Raw genomic sequence first — 26,122 nt, forward strand, 5'->3', positions numbered from 1 at the left:
CCTTCTTTACTTTGATAACAGGCTACATAGTGGTACCGTCCACTATAATAAAACGGGTAGACATCATGTATGGGATCTATATACTAGTGAAAATACATGATGCACGCTTCAACTCCTGGTGGGTGATGAAATTGCACGTGAAATTGTACGGCAATTTCTGGCGTGGTAATGAATGAATGAATGATATAATTAGATGATCTGCATACAATGGATGAACATAAAAAAGATATAATTGCAATCATGAAAATGATTGCAAGATATAATAAAATGGAAGATATAAAGCTAAAAAAAATTATAACTCTTTGCAGGTATTAAAACATTTTAGTTATTTTTAAAATGTAAATTAGTAAACATGATCCTTCTCATATATTTCCTCAAATTATGGATAATCTTGCAAAAAAAACTAAAAAACATAAAATTCTCATCCATCTTACAAATGAATTGTTTATTAAACTTAAAAACTTTAGAGAAATAATAATTGAAAATTTCCAAGAATATGCTAATTATGTTATATATCCAAAATTTCCAAAAGTAAATTTTTTTTAATTTAAAATTTATAACATTTTTTAGATATCAAATCAAATCCAGCCCCAAACTCAATTTCTGGCTCTTAAATTTTTTTATCACTGGTATCAGCTCTATAAAAATGATTACTTTATATTAATATCAGCTTATAACTACTTTATAGGAATTGAATCAGTAAAGAATATAATAACTAATTTTATATATATTTATCATAGTTACCCTTAAATAAAATTATAATAGAAGAAAAAGAAGCTAATATGTTATTTGAAAATGAAAAGAGACTTTGTAAATACAGATTATTAATTAACAAAGAATTGTTTCTGAATGAAATTATAGGTATTTTAATAATTGCTTATTTTTTTATTCTATGTCTACTAAAATTAGAATGATTATTTATTTTAACATGTTATGCTACATATTTTTTTTAATGTTAACATAGGCATACCAAAGGTGTTGCTATTATATTATTTTTATAATTATTATCAGAGTTGTTAACAGAGTTGGGCAGATCCTCTTAAAAAAGAATCTAGATACAGATTCTTTGTGAAAAAATGAATCTTAGATATAGATAGTAGTATCTTTTTCAAAATATCACTTTTAAATTATCATTACCAATTAATTTAGAATAGCTTATAAAATATATTTTTTACTATTTATTTGTAAATAACATAAAATACACATATAATAAGAATGAATATTTACAATAATTTATAAAACATTTAATGATGAGTTAATTATAATAATCAGGCATTTTAATCTTAGTATTAGCCCATCCTTAGCATAGAATAAGAAGGGAGACTAGTATTTTTAATTGGAGTTGAATTATTAATTTGCAGAGTATTTAAAATACATCAAATAATTTATCATTAGACCATTGCCATTTTGGTATACTTAACATTGTACTAAAACTAAATAACCTTAATTGGAGCTGATGAAGGTATTGCAGTATTATATGTATAAAAGATTTCTTTAATGGAAGGATAATAATTATGCATTTATAATATTTAGACTTAATTTAATTTAAAACCTCCAGGTCAAAGTTATTTTTATTATTGAACTCAGCACCATTTGTTTCACCAAACAAAAAATAATCATTGTTTGAGCTTGATTATATACTCTGGTACTACATTTATGGCTTCTTTTATTAAGATATTTTTAAATAATTTTTTTTATTATCCAACTCAATCTATAAGTTCTTAAAATATGGATATGATATTGATCAAAAAAGCCACATTATATTTAAATCATAGGAAAATATTTTCTTAAAATCTTTTGCCCATACCATTTTGGGAAGCTTTTAATAAAGGTAGACAATATTGTAAACTTGAATCTTTAAGATAACTTATGCCCTTTTTAACTACACATAAATAATACACTTTATTATGTTAAAAAAATTTGTGTTTAAACCTTTATCATTTTTTTGTTTATACAGGTTTTACATCTAGCCTGTAAATTGTCTTTAACTTTTATTAAAAAAAATTTCGATATAAAATTTTAAGGGGATACGATTCAAGGGAACTTATTTCTATAAATTAAATTTCAATACAATGAGTGTTAATCAACCTGCAAATTAAAAATATTGCAGAAAATTGGTAATGATATTCTATCGAGTTACATTTATATATAAAATATAATCTATACATATTTCGTTTTGGTGTTGTTATTTTTTATCTTTTTACCTTAATATGAGTTGTTAATTTTACTGGTAAATTTTACTGTCAATATATTAAAATATGACAGAAAATAATATGGAAATAAATACAAGATTTTCGAAGAAAATAAAATATATACTGATATGTAAAATTTTAAACAAGAATATTAAAAAGAATATGTATCTGTATCTTTTGCCAAGAAAATGAAAAAGATTCTTTTTAGATAAAGGATCTTAGATACAAATACTAGTATCTTATTAGAAATGTCATAAAGATACTGAGTACAAGATACAAAAGGATCTTGTATCTTAGATACAAGTATTCTTGGTACTGCCCAAACTCTGGTTGTTTAGTTGTACTTTTTAAATGGATTAAAATACAGATACATTGTCTAAAAATGAATCTAGATACATATACAATTTATATTATACTAAATATATTATAAGAGCACAAAATTTGTAAACAACATTTATATATTTTGTTTTCATTCAATTTGAATATCATATAAAAAAATATCAATGCCCCTATTTTTATCATTCTCTTGAACAAATTCTTATTTAAAACATTCATTTATTTGAAATTTTTTTTAAAACTTATAATTTATTAAATGTCAGTGGAATATGTATAAAATTATTTTTTAAAATTCCAAATAAATTATTTGCTTAAAATAATTTTGTGCATCAATGGTATTGTTTTTAATAATTATAGTGTCATGACTTAGCAAGGATTTATTATTCCTCTACAGTAGAAAATATTCCTCATACTCTTGAACTGATAATGATATTTATAGATTTGATAGGAAAAAAATAATATTTAATTAATATTTTATAAAAGTCTTAATATTTTTTAATATATATTTATTTTAATATTAGCTGATAGCCTGCCAAGAATGATGGGGAATCAGAATTTTCTCCTTTATTTAATGATGGGTGAATTGAATGAAATTCATTTTTGGGATTTTAAAATGTCTTGTAAAAAAGAAATATATATGATTGATGGTATCTAATCTTTTCCCTTATGACAGCAATTCTTGAATCTGCCATCTGAACGTTTTTCCAAAGAAAAATTTAGAGAATCACAACATTGGCACTTAGTGTTGAGCAAGCCACAATAATGTTCTTGTACCAATGATTGTTGTGCAGGAATATCTATCTAAAATAAATAATAAAAATTGTATTTACAATTTAGTACTTTATAAATAAAATAAATTTGAGGCCTGCTAAAAATTATACATACAATTTAATATTTTTGTAATTAAAACAAATCGGAGGCCTGCAGGCCTGCTCTGTTATAAACATATGCCAGGCTTTTTTTAAATATTAGTGCTGGGCAATTCTGATTCCCAAATTTATTATTTATTCATCATTGAATAAAAAAAATATTCTGAAAGCCCGTTATTCTTGACTGGCTATCAGTTATTTAAAAATAATGTAGATTATTAGTGTCATAATATGTTGTAAAAATCAAATATCTCTCTCCTCCCTTTACCTATTAAAACTTTTTAAATATAATAAATTTTATTTTGAAATTTCCACGTTATTTGATGATATATAAATCAGAAAATAAAAGAAAATATTTGAATCACACTCTCATCAAAATGATGGGGAATTGGAATTTTATTCTATATTTGATGATGGATAAATCAGAAAAATAAAGGGGAAATTTTTAAATTATCAATCAACGAATAAGGGAGAAAGTTCTGATTTCACTATCATCTTGACAGGCAAAATGAAAGATAAAATAACTAAGTGCTACTAATCGTGAATGGCTCAAAGTTAACTGGTTTATAGAAGGATATAGATACTTAATGTTTGATGAAGGGGAATGAGGTATCTTAAATTAAAAGTTGCATGTGAGAAATATATGATATTTCAAATAGGTTTAATTTGATTTTAGTTAAATTGATTAAATTTTTTGGATTAAGTTTATTTGTCAAAAGTGGTAAAATATTTACCCATACAATTTATAGTATTTTTATTCAACCTTCGAATTTTTATATTCTGAGTCTCAGGGTTAGGCAGTATGGCGAATACTTGTATCTAAGATACAAGATCCTTTTGTATCTTCTCAGTATCTTTTTGACATTTTTAATAAGATACTAGTATCAGTATCTAAGATCCTTTATTCTAAAGAATCTTTATCATTTTCATTTTATTGACAAAAGATAGATTTTTTTTAATATTCATATTTAAAATTTTACATATCATAGTATATATCTTATTTTCTTTGAGAATCATGTATTAATTTCCTTTTTTTCCACCATATTTTAAATATAATTACAATTAAAATTAGTTGAAAATTTTACAACTCATATTAAGGTAGATAGATAAAAAATAACAATACCAAAACATAATAAGTATAGATTATATTTTATATATAAATGTAACTCGATAGAATATTACCAATTTTATGTAATATTTTTTTAATTTGTAGGAATTAACACTCATTGTAGTGAAGAAGAAGATAGTGAAATTTAAATTATGGAAATAAATTCCCATGAATCAAATCCAAATCTTAAAATTTTATATGGAAATTTTTTAAAAATAAAAGTTAAAAAAGACAATGTACAGGATAGATGTAAAACCTGTATAAACAAAAAAATGATAAATGGTTAAACACAAGTTTTGTTAAACATTAAAATATATTATTTATATGTGGTTAAAAGTGACATATGTTATCTTAAATATTGTTTACTATATTGTCTACCTTTATTAAAAGCTACCTAGGTGGTATGGGCAATAGATTTTAAGAAAATATTTTCCTATGATTTGAATATAATGAGGCTTTTTTGACATCAATATCACATCCATATTTAAGAACTTATGGATTGAGTCAGATGATAAAATTAATAAAAGAAGCTTTAAATGTAGTATCAGAGTATATAATCAAGCTCAAACTATAACACCGATAGATTTAACATCTAATCAAGAAAATCATGATTATTTTTCTTTTGGTGAAACAAATGTTGTTGAGTTCAATAATACAAATAATAATGAACTGGAAAGTAGGAAATTTTTTATAAATATAATATTGCAAAACCTTCATCAGTTCCATTGAAAGGCAATTTAGTTTTGGTACACTGTTAAGTAGGCCAAAACAGTAAAGATCTAATAATAAATTATTTGAAAAATTTGATTATCCTATAAAATAATGAATCTATTTTAAATACTCTTTTGCAAATTAATATCAACTCCCATTGAATTCTATTCTCTCTTCCCTATCTATGCTAAGAATGGACTATTACTAACATTAAAATGCCTGATTATTATACTTAACTCATCATTAAATATTTTATTAATTATTGTAAATATTCATTCTTATTATATGCGTATGTTATGTTCTTCACAAATAAATAATAAAAACTATAATATATAAACTATTCTAATTTAATTGATAATTTAAAAGTATATTGATCCTCTAATTAAGCATATATCCTAGATTCATTTTTTCACAAAGAATCTGTATCTGTATCTAGATTCTTTTTTCAGAGGACCTGCTCAACTCTGTTAAGTTTATACTCAGTCCAGACATAATGATATATTATATGAGAGATCACAATTAAAATTTTTCAAAAATTTTTATGGTAGAATATCTATATTTCATATTAAATGTTGTATATTGTTATTTAATAAATTTTCCTCTTCACCGAACAATAAAAATATCTATTCTAGTTATAAAACAAACTCTGAATTGTATGCTATAAAATTGTGATCTCTTAGATAACAATTTTATGTCTGGATTGAGTATATAGGATCATGACTTAAAAAATTAAAAGGCTGAATATAAATATAATTTGAAGGCATAAATATTTTATAACTTTTGATATTTTAACCAATCCCTATAAAGAGGTCAAATAATTTAGCTAAAATCAAATTAAAATTAACTTGGTACAAACAATTAGAATTGAAAAAAATAAGCTATGGTTGAGCATTCTTTTTAATTAACATTTGATAAATTCTAAATTTATTACAAACCTGCCTTTATTTTATTGACACATATAAATATATTTACAAATAATGGGTATAAATTTGTAACTATATGGGTTATCATATGAAGCTTTCTTGAGTATCATTAAAATCTTTAAAAAAAAGACATGATATAAATTAATTTGTTTTCCATATATTATAGTACATTAGTTATTTTCTTAATCCCTCTAATAAATTTCTTAAATTTATGTTATCTTAATTTTATTTCAACTATTACCATAAATAAAATTAAGGTAAATTTACACTCAAAATTACAAATTTTATCTTTCTTTTCATCATTCTATAATCTAACTTGTTTTTTATATATTATAGTACATTAGTTATTTTCTTAACCCTCTAATAAGTTTCTTAAATTTATGTTATCTTAATTTTATTTCAAATATTATCATAAATAAAATTAAGGTAAATCTTATTCATCCAATTAAGTAGTTTAAGAAAAATTATTACTTTAAAAGTATTTTATGAGATATCTACTGGGTATAACTCCTATACTTTGGCAAGTTGCTATTTTTAAAATTTAAAAATAAGGTAGGCTAAAAACAATATTACTTCGTCTAACTCCTATGGTTGTTGTCCCTATTATTCAATTTATTTCTCAAGAAATGGAAAAATTAAAACATTTTAAATATAGCGGGTTATCATGTGAAAATGAATTGTCATGTGACAAAATGGTATTAATAATCATAGGTGTTAGTTTTAGTATATTTTACTAAATATCATGGGTGTTAGTTCTAGTATATTTTACTAAATATCACGGCCTATAAAAAGATGTTTATGATATGTGAATTTAAAGTAAGAGAATGAATGTTTAAATTTTGTATGATATTATCATTGAGCCAAATAAGCTATGATGATTTTTATTGGACAAATATTTTTTAAAATAACACTATTGGCTAAATTTGATTTACGTTGTGACATGGCTTATATATATATTATTCAGGCCTATAAAAAGATGTAAGATATGTGAATTGAAAGTATGTGAATGAATGTTTGAATTTGGTATGATATCATCATTGGACCAAATAAGCTATAATGATTTTTATTGGACGAATATTTTTTAAAAGAACACTATAGGCTAAATTAGATTGACGTTTTGACACAACTTTTCTATATATTACTAGATGATAACCCGTCAAGAATAACGGGAAATCAGAATTTTCTTCTTTATTCAATGATGGACGAATAATAAATCTTTATTTGATGATGAATGAATTAAAATTTTCCTATCTTATGAGATGTGATTTATAAATTTATATTTTTTTACACAAAACTCATCTAGCAAGAATATATTTTTTATATTATAAATTACAAATACAAATGAATAGAAATTTAGTTTAAAAGATTTTTTATTGAGTACATAAATTAAAATTACTAACCATATACTTCATAAACATATTTTATAAAAAATAATGGAAAATTTTAGAATAACCCGTCATCTAAATAAATATAAATTTCTGAATCGCATCTCATAAGATAGGAAAATTTCTGATTCATTCATCATCAAATAAAGGTAAAATTTATTATTCATCCATCATTTAATAAAGAATAAAATCTGATTCCCCATCATTCTTGACGGGTTATGAGCTAGTAACTTACATTTTTGATAACGAGTTCTTAAAAAATCCCTAAAATATATATGTAAATTTAAAGCAAGATCGCAAAAGGCATTTTTTTTGTTATTTATGCTAAAAAAATGGATTAATATTTCCTCCATTATACACTTTACAATGGCTTTCTTTATTTCCCTGTGTCCAACAATTTCTTGAATCCAGCAAATCAGAATTTTTTTTGCAAATGATATAAATAAGGCATATCTATGGTTTGCCCATATTTATAAAAAATAATTCAAACCCAAGCCCATCATAAGTTTCAAGAATTTTGCCCAAGCCCATATCCAAAAATTTAATTTATTGCTTTAAATGTAAATAAACAATATTTAAGTGTATTTAGGCAATCACTTTGTTTGCAATACTGAAATTTATTATCATTATAAGAAAAAAATGCATTATATTTTTAAGTTCAGTTTAATAGGCTAAATTAAAATGAAATTTAGGCTTTTTATCAAAAACCCAGTCCTGGCAAAGGCACATTAGTAAATATATACCTGGCACCCCATGGGCCGCAAGCCTCCCCATGAAGATCTCTGATTGAAATGTTAAACCTTCAATCATTAAAATATTTTGTCATCTGAGTTGGAGGTTATTCTATCTCCATTTTTGTCACAAATAATTTTTTTGATAGATTGATTATTTAAGAATATATTAATCTTTTTATATAAAAAATCTTAGAATTTTAACTTATAAAATAAATTATAGCTAATATTAGATTATTCTATCTCCCTATTTCTTCTTATTGATAAAAATATATTATTCCATTAACAAAAAATAAACAATTCATCCAGCATGATCCTTTAAAACGTTTTCGTATTATGTAAATGGAATAAAAAGTTATTTTAACTGATTGTATGGTTTTATATATAGATCCTGATATTACTGGTTCAAAAAACAAAAAATTAAAAGAATATATTTTATTATTATTTTAAGAAAAATAATATTACCATAATTTTCCATTAAAATATATTAAAATTTTTAAAATAAAATTTTGGTCTTATTTAATAAAATTTTTGGATTTAAAAAGAAGTTGTTTGGAAAATAGAATAATATTTCTTAAAATAATAAAAATAAAATTTGATTTATTCTATTTCCAGTTTTAGAATAATAATAAAAATGATTTTTTAAGAAATATCATGGTATTTTATATAATTAAGTGATGAGGTACTATTAAATATACACATGTATTTCATATAAAACCTACACTTATCTCAAAAAATTATTTAAATGCTTTTAAAACCTTCATAAATACTCTTTTAAACAAAGACCTCTTATCATAGATTTGAATCAAATATGGGGCCAACCTGATTGTTTCACAAAAACTCTGGTGGTATCCATCCCATTGCAATTGGCTATTTAGAAGATTATTAGCAAAATAGTTCCATGGGTCAAAATCCATAATAATTAGGATTCAGTAGAGATCTGCAAAGTTAGGTCCAGCCCGAGAATTCTATTTAAAATAATCGGGTTTGGGCCGGTCCTAATATTTTTAAAAAAACGGGCCGGGTCGGGTCGGACCTTGGAAATTTTATTAAATATATCTAAATTTATCAATTTTATATTGAATTTTTTATGTAAAATAAAAATTTTTGATTTAATTTATTTAAACTAAACGCTATATAACATATGTCTTTTATTTTAAGTAAATATAAAAATTAATTTCTATATTTAAATAAATTCGGGCCTGGCCGGGCCGGTAAATTTTATAAAATAAATTTCGGGTTCGGGTCGGGCCAGCAAAACTTTTTAATTTCGGGTTCGGGCCGGGCCGGCAAAACTTTTTTTAAAAATATTTCGGGCCTGGCCGGGCTTGAAAAATTAGGTCCGATGCAGATCACTAATTCAGTGTTAAGGGATAAGTCAAAATAGCATGCCATTCATATTTAATTCAAAATCCTTTTCCTAATATGGATATTATCAAAGTATACTTTAGAAAATCTTTTAATAACAAATTTCGAGAACATTTCATTAATTACTCCTAAATTCCTAGAGACATACTGTGTAACATTAAAACTCTCCTTTTTTCAGCCCAGATCTCATAGACTCTGTTTACGCATTAAAAATAAAATAGAATTTAAACTTTCCTATTCTTTGGATATACTGAAATAAATAGGTTTACTTTGGTGTTCAGCAACAAAGCTTGATTTAAAAAAATATTATCTAAATAAAATTTGTTGAAAAAAGAATATTTTACCTGCAATGGAATTTGATATGGATATTGTGTTGAGTATATTCGCCATATTATAAATCACATGGGAATTACTATTGGCTTAAAATTGCTATGATGATTATCATTGGACGAATATTTTTTAAAAGAACACTATTGATTAAATTTATTGACGTTTTTTGAGGAATATTATAACAAATAGATATGCTAATGAAATAAAATGAATTTTGCATTCTAGATATAAATACAGATACCACCTTTCTATATACTTTAACAAATCGGATTATTATTATCTGGAAATCAAAAGCAAATAAAATTAATAGATAATTTTTTTGTAAAAAAAAAGATTAACCAATTTTTTATTCGAAAATATTAAATCAATTAGAATTAGTTACCATTTAACCCATTAATGGTCAAGATTTTTCTAGTGGATAAAAATGCTCAATTTTTTCAAATTATATTGATTAATGCTCAAATATGATATTCTAAAAAAATCAGCCAAAAAAAATAATCATAAATAGAAAATCTAGCCTGGTGCATATATGCACCGTTAACCATTAAGAGGTTAAAAAAGATAAAAATTATATAAAATACTATAAGATCAAAAAAACAACAAATATCTTTATTCTTTTTTTGTAATTTATAATAAAAACGAGAAAATGTTTATATATTATGAAAATCCTTGAAACATTTAATATGGAGTGCGATTTGACATGTTTGGCACATATATCTTGAGTGCGTATGGCAATATCTGCATCTTCGTCTTTTTCCATCTATAATTTTGGATAAATAATGTCCAGATGAATCAATAGGGTTTTCACACTGTAATGCAAACTGGCTGGCGTGACCTGTACTTGAATTTTTTTCAATTTTTACTGGCGTTCGAAGGAGGTAGTTAGTAACTTCTCGTCTAAATGCAAGCAAACTCTTCTTGTCATCTCGATTCACGAATTTCCAGATTTTCCATGAATTTACCAAAGCTACATCAATAAAATTGGTGAATATTGGCCACCACCATTTTTTTCCTCTTATTTTTATTCTATATGTAGATATTAGATTATCACATAGATCAACTCCACCCATGTGTTTGTTATAAGCAGTTACCATATTTGGCTGAGGAATTTTTATTTTAGAAGATATTTTCTTAGAATACCTTGAAACATTAGAAAGCAAAGAGATAGTGTGGCATGTCGATGCAACGGTCACCACCGAATTATCATTCCAACGAACTACAAATATTTCGTTTAATTTTTCAAACCTATAATCATAATATCCTCTTTCTTTTTTTGCTACAACCTTTATAGATTCAACTGGGCAATGCTCTATTCTATTGTCCCTCACAGTTCCAGTTGCAAAATATCCCATTTGTTTTAAGTATGACAAGAGTTTAAATGATGTAAAGAAATTATCAAAATATATTTTATGATAATTTGGTTTTTGCAATGCCTTTAATAATTTTATGATTACATTTCCACCTAATCCATATTCATATTTATTTTCGCTTTTTCCTTGATATATATCAAATGAGAATACGTAACCGTCGAGGCCAATATCCAAGACTTGTATCCGAATCTAATTGGTTTTCCTTTTATGAACATTTTGCAAGAATGTCTTCCTCGATATGGTATCATCTGTTCATCTATTGATAAATGATGTTTAAAAATTCCGAATTGCTGAAATTTATTATTCAATATATTAATGTAAGGCCTAACTTTATAAAATCTATCATGTATATCTATTTTAGTATTGTCTGCCAAATGGATATTATATTTCAAATTTCGAAATTGTAATTGGGTCATTGTATCCCGGATTATTGGAATAGAAATATCGCTGTCATTAGACCAGTACATTCTTTCTTGTGGGAGAGAATGACCAGTAAATAATAGAATTCCAATAAATCTCTGAATATCTTGGATGGTTATGCATATGTTAGGTCTATTCATTTGTTTAGCATAAATATTACTTTGTTCTACAATTAGGGAATATAAGTCTTCGTCGAAAATTAAACAAAATATATCTGATGGACTTTTACCATGTAAATCATTTTCAAGTTTTATTACATCTTCCTTTTCTCCATTGAAAGGGCTTGAAGAATATATTGCATCCGTTTTTCTCCATTTTAAATTATGAGAAATTCGAGAATAGCTTCTTGTAGAATATGGTTCTGGAAGGTCGTCATCAACTGAATTATGAATCTCCAATTCTCCAGCTGTATCTGAAGGCAAAACTCCGACATTTGTTAAGTCATTTTCATCGAAATCTTCTTCATCACTAACTGCAGAGGGGTTTGGCGGAATTATAACCATATCTCTTTCTTCAATTGGTTCCTCTTCAAAAAGTTGAGCAAGCGCTTGTTCAATTGTTAGAAAACGTTAAAAAAATTTATTAAAAATTAAATATCTAGACAAATTATTTTCGTAGAATCTTGATTTTTTTATTAGTCATCTATTATTTTGATAATTTTGATTGAATTGACAAAACAGGTGCATAATATTTTATATAAATAAAATAAAATCTTCAGAAAGGAAGAGGCTAAAAATAATTTTAAACTTTTGAATATTTATGAACCTAATAATTTCATATAATTTGATCGGGATAAAAAATTATAATAGGAACAATATATTATTCGATTTAATCTCAGGGGAAAAAAATTTTTTTAAATTATTTTCAAAAGATCTTTTTTGGGTATAAAATTTTTTTTAAAAATTCTTAAGGGGCTCGAGCCACCCACCCCTCCCCTTCCCACCCTTAGTGACGGTAGTGGTTTTAAGTATAATATAAAAAATTATAATTCATTATGTTAAATTTCATTTGTTTGAATTTTTTTAAATAATATATACTGCTAGATGGTCAACGGTGCATATATGCACCAGTCAACTTTATGTGGTTACCTACTAAAATATTAATTATTTAAAAATTCAAAAATAATTGATAAATATTGATATATCTATAAAGAATATATACACACTAGTTTTCATCGAAATAATTTTATAATATGCTCGTGAGATCACTTAGAAAATTTTGCATTTTAGACCTCATAAATTCGCAAAGTTTGAGGGTTTCTTAGGGGCATAAAAAATATTCTTTTCATATTTTTCTTTTCCAGTTTTGAATTACAATGTCTGAACTATATAAAAATCTTTTTTATTATTTTTAAAAAAAACTACTATGTTAAAATAAGGTATATAGGAGGTGGTGCATATATGCACCGTTAACCAGTAACGGGTTAACCTTGCACTCATGACAATTTTTTTCAATGAACTTTTCATCAGTAACAATAATCAATTTAAATACAACTCAATATACAATGGTATTATAGACTAATGTTGTAAACGAGTTCAACGAAGTTTGTTTTGAAAAAAATGATCGAATTTTTCTTTTATTTTTTGACGAACTTTGAACGTGAACGCGTTCTTTTTTTTTGACAAACACGTTTATTATTTATGTTCGTTAAATTTCAATCTTCTTTATTCTTAATAAATATTTGATATTAATCAATAATTGTAAATAAATCAAAGGCTATCAAATATTTTATGTTTAATATTTAAAAGAATAGTTGTATAATCTGAATTTTTTTTAAAAGGGGGGAGTTTGACTAATTTATTTTATAACTAAAAAATAAAAATCAATTTTTGATTATAATTTATTGAAGACAAAATTTAATTTTTATATATTGTAAATTCAATAATTTTGACAATATGAAAATAATTTAACTTCAATTTAATAGCATGAAACTTTTGTATTCCTGAAATTGGCCTTTTGAACAATACAATTTTTCATTCATCATCTTTTACAAATGCTTAAATAATTCTAATGATATTCACCTTTTAAATTAAATGAATCTAAGGTTATTAATATTTGATTCTCACATGGACGCTGAAGGTAGTTCTTTTTGCTAATTTTTAATTTATATTTTTAGAAAAATCTGACGTCTTATCCACTGAAACTGAAATTTGACCCAAAATAAATGTGTTATTTTTTTTTTTCCTTATTTGAAAATGAGTTATTCCTAACTTTCTTAATTGCGTAAAAACAATTAAAAATAAATATATTATGAAAAATAAAATGGCCGAAAATGCACTGTTGGTCAAATCCATTTCATTAACTATTTTATAAATATTATTACAAGGTGGTATTTTACTAAAGGTAGGCCTCATATTAAAGCTTTCAAAGGAATAAACCATCATCTATTTTTTATAGTGCTGTAAACATTTCTAAAAAAATCGAACGCGTTCACGTTCACAAACGCGTTCACGTTCATGAACCGTTCAAAATTTTTTGATAAATTTTTTTAAAAATTTAATTTAATATAAATAAACTTATATTTTTTAATACAATATTTTAGCCATGTTAAAAAATAATATAATATATAGCGAATAAAAAGATATTTTTATTTATAAAATTTTTTTCTTATTTCAAAATATTTATCTGATAGACAAAAACACTTGGCAGTTAATACGGCATTAGCTATACTAAAAACGCGCTCTACAGGGGCAGATGAGAGGATTGCGGTATTATACTTAATAAACAGCTCTTTAACGTGGAGAATTAATTAAAAACATTTATTGTTTTATTATTTGCTTCAAAAAATTGAGATAAGTTATCTTCCTCCAATCCATTCTCTACTTCCTCGACAAAAAAATGGATATCTCGAAATTAACAGTTCTCTAGAGTTTTCAAAGCATTTTTTTCAATAGCGCTATAAGTTTATTTTTAATAGGTTCGTTCTGTGAAAGTTTTATCCATGGCCATTGAGGTTTGAATGCTGGATGTATAATTGCAGAAAGAACATATTGATCTTTATATATGTGTTCAAATCCTTAAAAAAATAAAATATATGTAATTAATTGAGAGTGATAGGTTTAATACCTTTTATTAATCCCATTTAATACGGCGTCTATCAATGGTTGACCATATTTGAGGCCACTATTTTTTTTTAATATAAAAATAACTATCATTGTTGGGGTCAAATATCCCAAATGCATTATTTTTTCAAATTTAATGATTTTACTTAGTTATATTATATTATATAAAATAAAATAATTAATATTACAATCAAATTTCTTTTTAAATTGGAATCTGAACATTTTGACAATATAATACTTTTTGGCCACATTTTATACTTGGTAAGCATTGAATTAGTTCCTTCAATATAGGATGTTACTTTAAAACATTTATCATATTTGGCCATGGTAATGATAATTCATCTGATTTTGGATTTTCAGAATCAAATGATGAGGATTAAATAATAATTTCCATGCTTATCCTCTATTAAATTAAAATATAAACAATAATATTCAAATTAATAAACTGTGTTAAAAAAATTGAAATGTGAAAAGGAAATACACAGCCGATTAAAAAATATAGATATACTTTTTTTTAAAAAATTCGGAAATATTAAATTTTTCAAATAAATATAAATAAAAGTATTTTTAAAATTGAACGAACGTTTAATTCAACGCGTTCGTCATAAAAAAGGAACGCGTTCACGTTCAAAGTTCGTCAAAAATAAAAGGAACGCCGTTCATCATTTTTTTCAAAAAAACGAACTTCGTTCACGAACGCGTTCGTTTACAACACTAATTTTTTAAAATAAATTTAATTATTCTGAAATATTTTAATCATTTATTTTTAAAAAAACAACAATTCCGAAAAATTCGAATTATTTTAAAAAATTAATTGTTCACCAAATATTTTAAAATTATTTCTAAAGTCCTTAGTACCTATTGTGTTGTGTTAGTTTTAAAACAAAATATCCCAATTTATATTCAAATCTATATATTTATTATCTTTTCTATCTTAATATTCAAATTAGAATATAACTTGTCCTAAGGTTTTCCAGAATTTTATATAGCCTAAATATGTAACAACACATCACTAACTCTTCAAATCGACGATCTTATATCCGTCAGAATCTGTATTAGTCAAGGTTGTTAACCTGGTCGAATACGGTCACTAATATAAAAATCAGTTTTTCAATTCAATAAATATCTTTATTTTCTTTAAATCCAAGAATGAAAATTAGTAATGAATTGTCGTAATCAATACATATTTTTGAAACAAAATATATGATTGAGGTACATATTTTTGAAACAAAATATATGATTGAGGTATTATAAAAAAATATATAAATGCCAACTGCAACAACTTGCTTTATAAAAATTAAATAAATTGAAGGTGTTTAATATTTCATTCTCATTGACGCTGAAATTTCTGCTAACCTTATGCATGGGCTGTTACGAAAAAATGTCATTCCGCTTTGATTCCAAAATCAAGTTCATGGTTTGATTATGAAATTTATTCATATATTGAGTACTACATCATCAGAAAAAAAACATTTTTGATAAATTTTGATTTTAAGAAAATTATTCATTTTAAGGTTAAAAGAAAAATTGGTCTTAAATCTGCAAATTTATTAAAGCTCACTTTTATATCAATATGACTTGTTTTAAAATTAGAATATAATTCCTTATGATCGCATATAATATGAGTATTTTCTTCAATTCTCTCTTTAAACCTTTATTGTTATAAAACGGTTTTTACCTGGCATCATACTATTTTAATCGGAATTATGAAATTTTTCAATAATATAGGTTCGAAAAACACTTCCATTTAAAAATTTGTGGAGAACACCTTTTTCCTTTACCAATTTGTTAGCTATCTTTAATAAAACGACTAATTATTAGCTATTTAGAAAATGATCATGGATTAAAATATATCGTTTTATTATATTTAAAATTATCTCACATCATATTTATTAATTAAATTAGAATGTTCTATTCTTTTTATATATATATTTATTACATTTAAATAATAAATACAATTTATTATTCCTTCAAACATTTTTTAGTTAGATTTCCTCATAAACCTCTTTGTAGGTTTACGGTTTCTTGATCAACAACGTAATGCAGTATTTGTACCTGCTTCATTTACTGGCTCAACTATTTCTGTAACTCCCAATGAACTTTCATGAGTCGGAATAATTGAACGATTTCTTTGCTGATCTGCGTGTTCCTGCAATGTTCATTCGGGAGTTACAGCAATATAAGAATATAACCCTATCCTTTCTTTAATCACTCCCTTTCTCCAATCTTTGGTGTTCTCATTGTTTAACCACACAGGTTGTGAAATCTCGAATTCTCTCCCTTTCGATAAATCATGATTTTGACATTGTCTTTCATTTGCCTTTTCAATTTCATGTTCTACATTTAGTCTTATCCAGTCCAAACTAGTTTTCAATTGTTTTTCAAACATAATCTTGGCAGGAGATCTCCATGTAGAGCTATGCTCCCCCAATCGATAATTTGTTAAAACCTGTATCAAAGCTTCTTCTGGATTAGAAATTGACTTGTTGCGTAATATCGACCTTTCAAAGTTCGTATTGTACGCTCAGCTAATCCATTAGTTTTCTGATAATAGGGCATCAAACGTATATGATATATGTTATTTAGTTCACAGTACCGACGGAATTACCCAGATATGAATTGTGGTCCATTATCTGACACATTTTACTTGGGTATTCCTAACCTAGCAAATCATTTTTTAATCGTTTACTCATAGCTTCAGAAGACGTATTCTACATTAGATCAACTTTAATCCATTAGCAGTAGGAATCAACACCGATTAGCCAATATCGTGAATCCACTGGTCCAGCAAAATCAATATGGATTCGCTCCCAAGATTTCTTACCTACAATTCAATAATACAGAGGTACTTCTTGAAATTCAGGTCTATTTTTCTGGCATCTAGAGCATATTTTGATAAAATTTTCTATATCAATATCATATCTGGGCTACCAACAATACATTCCTAGGATGATGACCCCTGTGAATCATTCCTAACGCTACATTTATTAATTTATTAGGAATAACAAACCTCCCATTCCATTCCATAATATCACGATCGACAGAAAGCTCTTCTCTTCGATTATAGAAATTAACAATTTCTTTATCTTTATGACGATCAACGTTTCGCCTTTGCTGATTATGCATTGCTAATTTTTTTAAATATTAAATCTAACTTCTACTCTTTTCGTAGAATATTTTCTACAATTGCATGTCATCTAAATTAATACTTCGAATCTCCAAAGCATGTTTAGAATCTCGATTCTCTTCCATGTCTAATATCGCAAGCCTTGATAATGCGTCGGCGATTACATTTTTACTACTTCTATTGTAAAATCATAAGAAGCCATCTTCCAGGCCGAACGTGTCAAACGTTATTGGGAATTTTAGGTAGATCGCGTTTCTCCCCAAATAATCGCTCTAATGGTATGTGATCAGTTCGAAGTAAAAATTTTCTGCCATAAATAAATGAATAAAATTTTTCAATACCAAATAAAAGTGCTCGAGCTTCTTTATCAATCTGAAAGTAGTGTTTCTCAGATTCTAGTACGCGACGCGTAAGAAATAGGCGGTGTCCTTCCGTCTACTAATTGATGTAACACAGCCCCTAATCTTGAATCAGATGCGCATTCCAAAATTATAGGCAACTGCGCCTTATAGGAATTCACGTTTCCTCCAAAGACAATAATTTTTTAACCTCATGTACATCTTGGGTCCACGCGGTACTAAAACGTTCATGATAATTCACGAGTCCTAGGAAAGATCTAAGTTGTTGTATATTCTTAGGTTTTGGTGCATTTCGGATAGCCTCACCTTTTCAGAATTAGGATGTATACCGAATTCATCAATAATCACCCGTAAAAATGATGCTGATTTTTGTAAAAATCTGACTTTCGTCAATTTCTCCTTAAGACCAGCCGTCTGTAATCTTATTGCCAAAACATGTTAAAAATATTTTTTTATATTGACATTCAGTAGGGCTTACTTTTTTTAACCGAAAACTGGCTTCCCATTGAGAAAAATATCTATAAATCGAACATTCGCCATCGAATTTCAAATTTAATCGTAGATAAGTCCTTCATTTTCTTTTATCCACCAAATTTTCTGAATCTCCATTTAAGAATTATTTTCTACATTTAAGGAATCGCCATCTATCGCCATTTTAATAAAACGACTAATTATTACCTATTTAGAAAATTACCATGGATTAAATATCGTTTTATTATATTTAAAATAATTACATCATATTTATTAATTTAATTATAATGTTCTATTTTTTTTCTATATATATTTATTACATTTAAATAATAAATACAATTTCAGGATTTCCCATTCAAAAATAGGATAAGGTCGGATCAAAAAAGGTTAGTAACAAAAACTTAGGAATAGTTTCTATCAAAAATAGGAAAAGATAATATAAAAAAAGGAAAAGTCCCACAATAAAATAAAAAGATTCATTTAAAAAAGGAATTATTTATTACTTTACCTGCATCGATCCAAATGCACTATTCAACCACAACTTATATGCTCTCGCCCTTGCAGGCAGAAATCCGGAAAATCACCAAATACAGCTAAATCGATCTAACACATCTTTACCCATCGCCTGCTCCATTCCTACCTATTTCGGCAGAAAAGCTCAACGCTTTTTTAAAGAATTGGCGAACTATTTTCTTTTTTGTACATCTTTTAAAATTTTTTTTATCCCTTTTCCTTAATTCTTTCATATTTATCGCCTTTACTAATTTTGTTTTAGGAAAAAAATAGTTATATGCCTTTATTTTTTAAATAATATATTATATTAGCTATATTTATCCAAATAAGGAACAATTGAAAGGGAAAAAAAAAATTTTTTGTCATTTTTCTTTAATCACTTGGGCTATAGGTAAATTGATCACTCTCTACACAAACATCAATAGCAACACCCTTGTCATATCAGAAACCAAAAAAAAAATAAATATAAAAATCTGAGTAATTTTATTTTTTTTCCGATAACCATACCCATAAACAGACAATTTTCTCCCTACACCTTGATTTTTAAAAGAAACTTTGGTTCATAAAATCTGAATCCAAATATTGGAACCCAAAGAATTAGGTTATTAAATATAAAATTATTAAATGCCCTATTCACTTCAGAGATCTATTTGCACGACCTGCCCTAGCTGCTGCGAAATTTTTTGGCCCTGCGCGTAATTTTTTCAGCCTACCCCAGCCTATAAAATATTTTGCGCAGGTTGCCGCATTTTAATTTTTTTTAGCCTGGCCCATAATTATTTTATATGATAAAAGAATCATAAATTTCCATTATTCAACGTTAAAAAAATATCTTGAAAATATTTTTCACGAATTGACAACCCGGCCGGAAAAATAATTTGCACAAGTTGCCCGTCCTGGCCTGAATTTTTTACCCGGCTTTAGATTTCTAGTTCATAGCACATCAATTAATTAAAAATTAATTTTTTTTATTAATAAAAACATACAGATTATATACCCGATATCAGGAATAATATAATTGAAATCGTAAATTTATTTCAAATTATTATACCATCACCAGAAAATTTTAATGTCATTGACAGCTATCATAAAGGTGATGTCTTATTTAGTGCAGATGATATTCTCAAAAATATTTCCGTAGGTTATGATGATAAGACTTCCACAGAGGATTTTTTTAACAGTGTTTTGGTGACATCCGGGTTGAAGAAAGCTACTAGACTACATGGCTATCACATTAAATCATTTGGTAATTTTAATATACCTTTATCACAACCATCAGCTCAAATTTCCAATTCCAAAGTTTTGTGTGATAAATTTATTCGAGAGAATCTTAATGAGCGGAAACATTACATAGAAAATTTTATATTTAAAATATGGCGTTGGAAATTTACATTTGAAAACATCTTTAATACAAACGAAGAAATATCCAGCAATATAATGCAAAACATAAAAAAGTTGGGAAACACAATATCTATATCAAAAAATTTGTTTTCATTGCAAAAACCTTCTTATAAATCTAAAATAGATGGTAATTGTTATATTACTGCATCTCGGCAATGCAATACTTCTCATACCAATATAGGTTTAACGAATAACCTTAGACATAGCAATATATATCATATTATTGAGAAGATTGCTCAAGATCTTCCCAAATATTACAATTTAATAAGTGATCTGAAATATTCACAAGATTCTCAGAAAGCAAATAAAGAAATGCACCAAATTTGTACATCGTGGAATAAAAAATTGTGGAATTTTATATGTTTGTTAGAATCAGAGTTGCAAAATTACATATTTAAGATTAACCACCTGCAGGGAAGCGAAAATATAAGTAAAAGTTATGAAAATGATTCAAGTCATGAAGAGTTTGAAGATGTTTCATCCAATCACATTAATATCAACGAACATAACTGACAATTTAAAGTGCTTAAGGAGATATGCAAACTTCTCTAAATTATAATGAGTCAAAAAAATTTGAAAGTCTGATTAATATTTCTTTTATAAAGTCAAATTGGCCTATGTGATTGCGATAATAAGAATCGTTTAATAGCGCTCTAACCCTATAGCATTAAATTATGAATAAGCTTTTTATTCATAAATCTTTATAACTCAAGAATCCAGTTGCCCTAAATATTATTTTATAAGTATACTATATTTTTAATTCAATTTTAACACACATCAATAATAAATAAATAACTTCAGAAAATTAGAAGGAATTTTATGTTTTATTTTAAAATTTACAATGAGTATAATACAGGGTTTTTTCGTTGTTATCGAGTAGAAGCTCACAAAAAAATATGTAATATATTTTATTCGAGTTCCTCTTAGGCTCGGACTAAGCTTCTTAGGGGTGTATATTTTATTCCTTTTTTAAAATTTATATATAGTTTTTACTTTTATTGATAGATTTTAAATTTATTAATTCCTATGTATTTTCCTTTCACCTTTTTATTGTTTCTTTTCGACAGCAAAAAAAAACGTAAAGAAAATTAATAATTTATTTTCTTTTTTATATCTATTAAAAATAAATATAAATTGATTAATAATATAACTATTTTTATTTATTTGATTAAATAAAAAATTTTCGATTTAAAACGATTACTTACAATAAAAGATATAGGCTATATAAAAATAATATATATTTAATTTTTAAAAAGGGGTAATAAAATAATAAAATGTATTAAAAAAATGAACATGAGGGGGTGCATTTAGGTTATTTCACCGTGAATTGATATACTATGAGACCCACAAATTTCCATTGATAAGCACCGAGTGCCTTGAAAACATTTGCACTGGGTCCGAAAGCACCGATTGTGTCAGAAAAAATAGGGTTAGAGTAATATGGAATGCTTGTGTTATTAATTTTTCTAATTTCCGTTCTAACTAAGGAATTAGAGCCAAAGGATGGTGCAAACCGATCAACACATGTATAATCCCAATAAGCTGGATTTCCCTACTCCATGGAATAAGTGTCATTCCGTCTAAGACTTACAGATTCCAAAGTTGATGGAATATTAGCTGAACGGAGAGGTATAGCAACAATTAAATTTATTGCTTGGTGGCGTGGATGGCGGCCTTTAGAAAAACGGCAGTTAAGAGGGTGGTGACCTAGCGTATCGATAGGGAGCTGACATAGTTTGCACGATGAGAGTGTGACGATATCACAGTCTAAACGAAGACCTATTCTTCAATCCGAAGTTCTTCTAAGCAAACCAAGGTTAGAGCTAAGGATATCCTCAAGCCATTCATAGCCTGTGTTGAAATGATGAATTGATGATAGAGAATTACTACCTTGATTTATTGGGGGGAAGGAATCAATACTTTTATTTATTGGGGAGGGGATATCTGGGTTAAAAATCAAGGAAATGTCCTTCAATGCATCCTTCGAGTAAAGGAATTCAACGGATTGCTGGAAGGTAAATCTCAATCTTGTTGTCTGGAGGATAAAGGCAAGGAAACATTTGGGCCTTTGACTTCCATAGGTCTAGTGCCAACCCCAGATGGGGGTCTGTAGTGGTGGTAAAAATGTAAGAATTGTTTCACTTTTGGTGTATAAAGAAAAGTTGCAATACTCGATGAGGCTGGGAATCGAAAGCCTATACTCCCAAATTTGCACGGGAGAGTGGCTGGCATCCAGCAACTGGGCGATAATTTGAGGTTGAGTATTGATCCAAAGGAGATTTTAACTTTACCCTCATCGTGCAAACGTTCACTGTCGTTTTTCTAAAGGCATCCACGCCACCAAGCAATAAATTTAATTATTGCTAGAACTCTCCGTTCAGCTAATATTCCATCAACTTTGAAATCTGTAGGTCTTAATCTCTGTGACAATCCCGCTTATTGGGTTTATACATGTGTTGATCGGTTTGCACTATCATTTAGCTCTAATTCCTAAGTTAGAGCGAAAATTAGAAAAATTAATAAATACATTAGCATTCCCAATGTTACTCTAATCCTGTTTTTAATACAATCGGTTCTTTTGGACCCAGAGCAAAGGATTTTTTCAAAGCACTTGGCTAATGCGCTTAATTTCTGATGATCGTTAGGAAGGTTTTTACCTACGTCTACTAATTTTAATGGAAATTTATAGGCCTCATAATATATCAATCCACGATGCTTAACCTAAATGCATCCCATCGTGTTCATTTTTTTAAATACATTACATTTTATTAATTCGGGCCGGGTCGGGCCTTAAAGTATAATAAAAATATGTGATTTTATTTATAGAAAGTAGACGCCAAATAACATATATTGTTTATTTTGAGTAATTATAAAAATTAATTTCTATATTTAAATAAATTCGGGCCCTGCCGGCAAAATTTTTTAAAAAAAATTAGCCGGGCAAAACTTTATAAAATAAATTTCGGACCGGGCCGGGCTTGAAAAATTAGGCCCGATGCAGATCACTAGCCTATATCTTGTATTGTAAATTGTAATAGTTTAAAAAAAATTTTTATCTTATCTTTTCTTTTCTTTTCTTTTATAACTAAAAATAATAATAAATAACACATTTTTTATTAGGGAAACAAAAAAATCTATTATCACATAATCAACATTTTTTTAAAAAGAGTTTATATTAGGCTATGTCTTAAATTTAAAAAAAAATTACTCAAAAGTTTTACGAATTACACAACTTTCTTGAGTTTAGAGTGATACTAATGTTCCTAACCTTCCATTAAATTTTGAAGATGTTTGATGTGAATGATTTATTAATTCTATATTATTCGAAGAAAAAAGGCATAGATTTTTGGAAGGCCAGTATATATGGTAATATTTATTTCAGAGACCTTCAGAGGTATCATTTGACGGGCCGTCGGCCCGGGTTTAAAAATTTTAGGCCCGGTCCGGATCTTAAAAAAAAATTTTTTTAGGCCCGGCTCGGAATTTTTTAAAATTATATTCGACCTGGTATATACAAAAAATTCGTCTATTTTTATCATATTTTTTGGCGATTATTATCATTTATTAAGCAAGCATATTAGCTAATGTTAAAAATATTATGCAAGCCTGAAAATTTTGCTCATAGAAGGAGCAAAGGTCTAGACTATCGAAATTTCGAGGCTTAGTCAATATTTTTCTGGTGAAAATATTGAGTTAGCCGTTTTTAAAAATCGGCTCAAAACGAGCCGTTCAACAACACTAACATATTTTTTTTTATATTCTAAACAGATATTTAGTATATTACAAATTGATAACTATAAAAAATTTGTGTAAATAATATTTTGAGAATATACTATATTAATTGTATTTATAAAAAAAATAAAATTGATATTTTAATTAAAAAATATAACATATATTATATAATAATGTATTTACTTTGCGAATTTATTCCATGGCATGAAAACTATAATTATATTATGTAATAGATCTATGAGTGTTGGCTAGTGTTAATTTTCACAAAACATAACTATATATAATTATTATAACCATATCTAATTGACGAATATAATAATTCACGTTGTATAAATTTTATTTTAAATAGGCCCGGCCCGGGTATTTAAAATAAAATTTTCAGGCACGGCCCGCCCGGCTTGGCCCGGGGTTTTTAAAAAAAAATTTTAGACCCGGCCCGGTCCGAGTATTTTTATAAATTTAAACCTGGGCCTGGCCGGACCGGACCTGCAGGTCTCGATTTATTTTATACATATTAATTCTAGAGATCGAGGACTCTAAAATATTTGATAGTATTCCTTCTTTTCCTGACAAATTTCGTTAGACAGTATATACTATTGTGACATCAACATGTTGGTTATTATGGGTAAGCCTTCAATCCAAGCATCTTTATCTACCAACAGTTGAACAGAGCTTGAAATGTCAGCAAAGGAAATCAGGTTCTTCTCATATAATAGATATTATTGGTGTAAAGTTTGTAGAATAAAACAACCTTAAAAAGTGGATCCTCATTTTTTGATTATAAAAAATATAATTCCATTGTTATTCAAGCTGATATAGATAACAGAGCAAAGTTATATATTTCTATTTTTTAATTCTTCTCTAAATTTATGTTAATTGAGGTTAGCTTTCCTGGGTCTATCTCAAATAGAAGAATCTTTACAAAGAACCTATTTTATGAAGGAATGATCGATAAAATCAATCAAATTTACCAGCCATGGACTGAAAGCGCTAATAATATTAGATACATTTAACTTATATATAAATAGTTAATATTAATTGTATTCTATTATGGCCTAATATATAAAATTTTTATATATATCAACAAATTTTTATAATTTCCAATGCCTTATTAACTCATTCTACTCTTAATTTTATTTTACTTGTAATTTTTATCAATGTTTTATTATATATGGTAAATCTGTCAAAATTATTGCATTTTGTGGAAAAAACTTACATTTCAATAGTTTCCTAAATTTTTTATATTCATTTTCATATCATCTTTTAAATTTATTTATTTTGAAATATTCAATAAAAATTCTTCTTTTGACAATCATTTTATAAATGATTTATTTGTATTTAATTTAAGGAAAGACTGCTAAAATGATTAAATTTACACTATTATTTAAATTTTATATAAATATTAAATAAAATGACCATATGTTAACTTATATTTAGTAATGATTAATCAACTATTAATCTTCTTAATTAATTGCTTGTCCATATTTAATTTCAATCTTTATTCTATTAAAAATAAAATCTTATTTTGTTTTTACCCCCTACAGTGAAACGATACACATGTTTAAATATACTATAAAAGGGGGTAAACAAAATAAGATTTTATTTTTAATAGAATAAAGATTGAAATTAAATATGGACAAGCAATTAATTAAGAAGATTAATAGTTGATTAATCATTATAAAAAAAATGTGTTAAAATTTAATTCAAAATAAAA

The 26,122-nt window shown here is 26.3% G+C and overlaps 1 protein-coding gene across 10 annotated transcripts; it reads left to right on the forward strand.

Annotated features, from left to right (window-relative positions):
- The first annotated feature begins 168 nt into the window (after positions 1–168).
- On the forward strand, positions 169–25,723 carry LOC135925475 (uncharacterized). Of its 10 annotated transcripts, none has more exons than XR_010571649.1 (6): positions 169–308; positions 348–531; positions 571–699; positions 741–861; positions 24,933–25,106; positions 25,290–25,723. XR_010571649.1 is itself a non-coding variant. In XM_065460809.1 (6 exons), exons 1-6 carry the CDS (start codon positions 208–210, stop codon positions 21,187–21,189), a joined length of 1,413 nt encoding a protein of 470 aa, XP_065316881.1. In that variant the 5' UTR covers positions 169–207; the 3' UTR covers positions 21,190–21,883. The 10 variants fall into 10 exon arrangements, 9 of the variants coding, with proteins under 9 accessions (XP_065316881.1, XP_065316885.1, XP_065316886.1 ...); XM_065460809.1 differs by lacking the exons at positions 24,933–25,106; positions 25,290–25,723 and adding exons at positions 20,264–20,368; positions 20,417–21,883; XM_065460813.1 differs by lacking the exons at positions 24,933–25,106; positions 25,290–25,723 and adding an exon at positions 20,264–21,883 and having other exon boundaries at positions 571–629; positions 671–699.
- Positions 25,724–26,122: the final 399 nt, after the last annotated feature.

Source organism: Gordionus sp. m RMFG-2023, chromosome 2 (genome assembly GCF_954871325.1).
Source record: "Gordionus sp. m RMFG-2023 chromosome 2, tfGorSpeb1-WG-v2, whole genome shotgun sequence".
Lineage (NCBI taxonomy): Eukaryota > Metazoa > Nematomorpha > Gordioida > Chordodea > Parachordodidae > Gordionus > Gordionus sp. m RMFG-2023.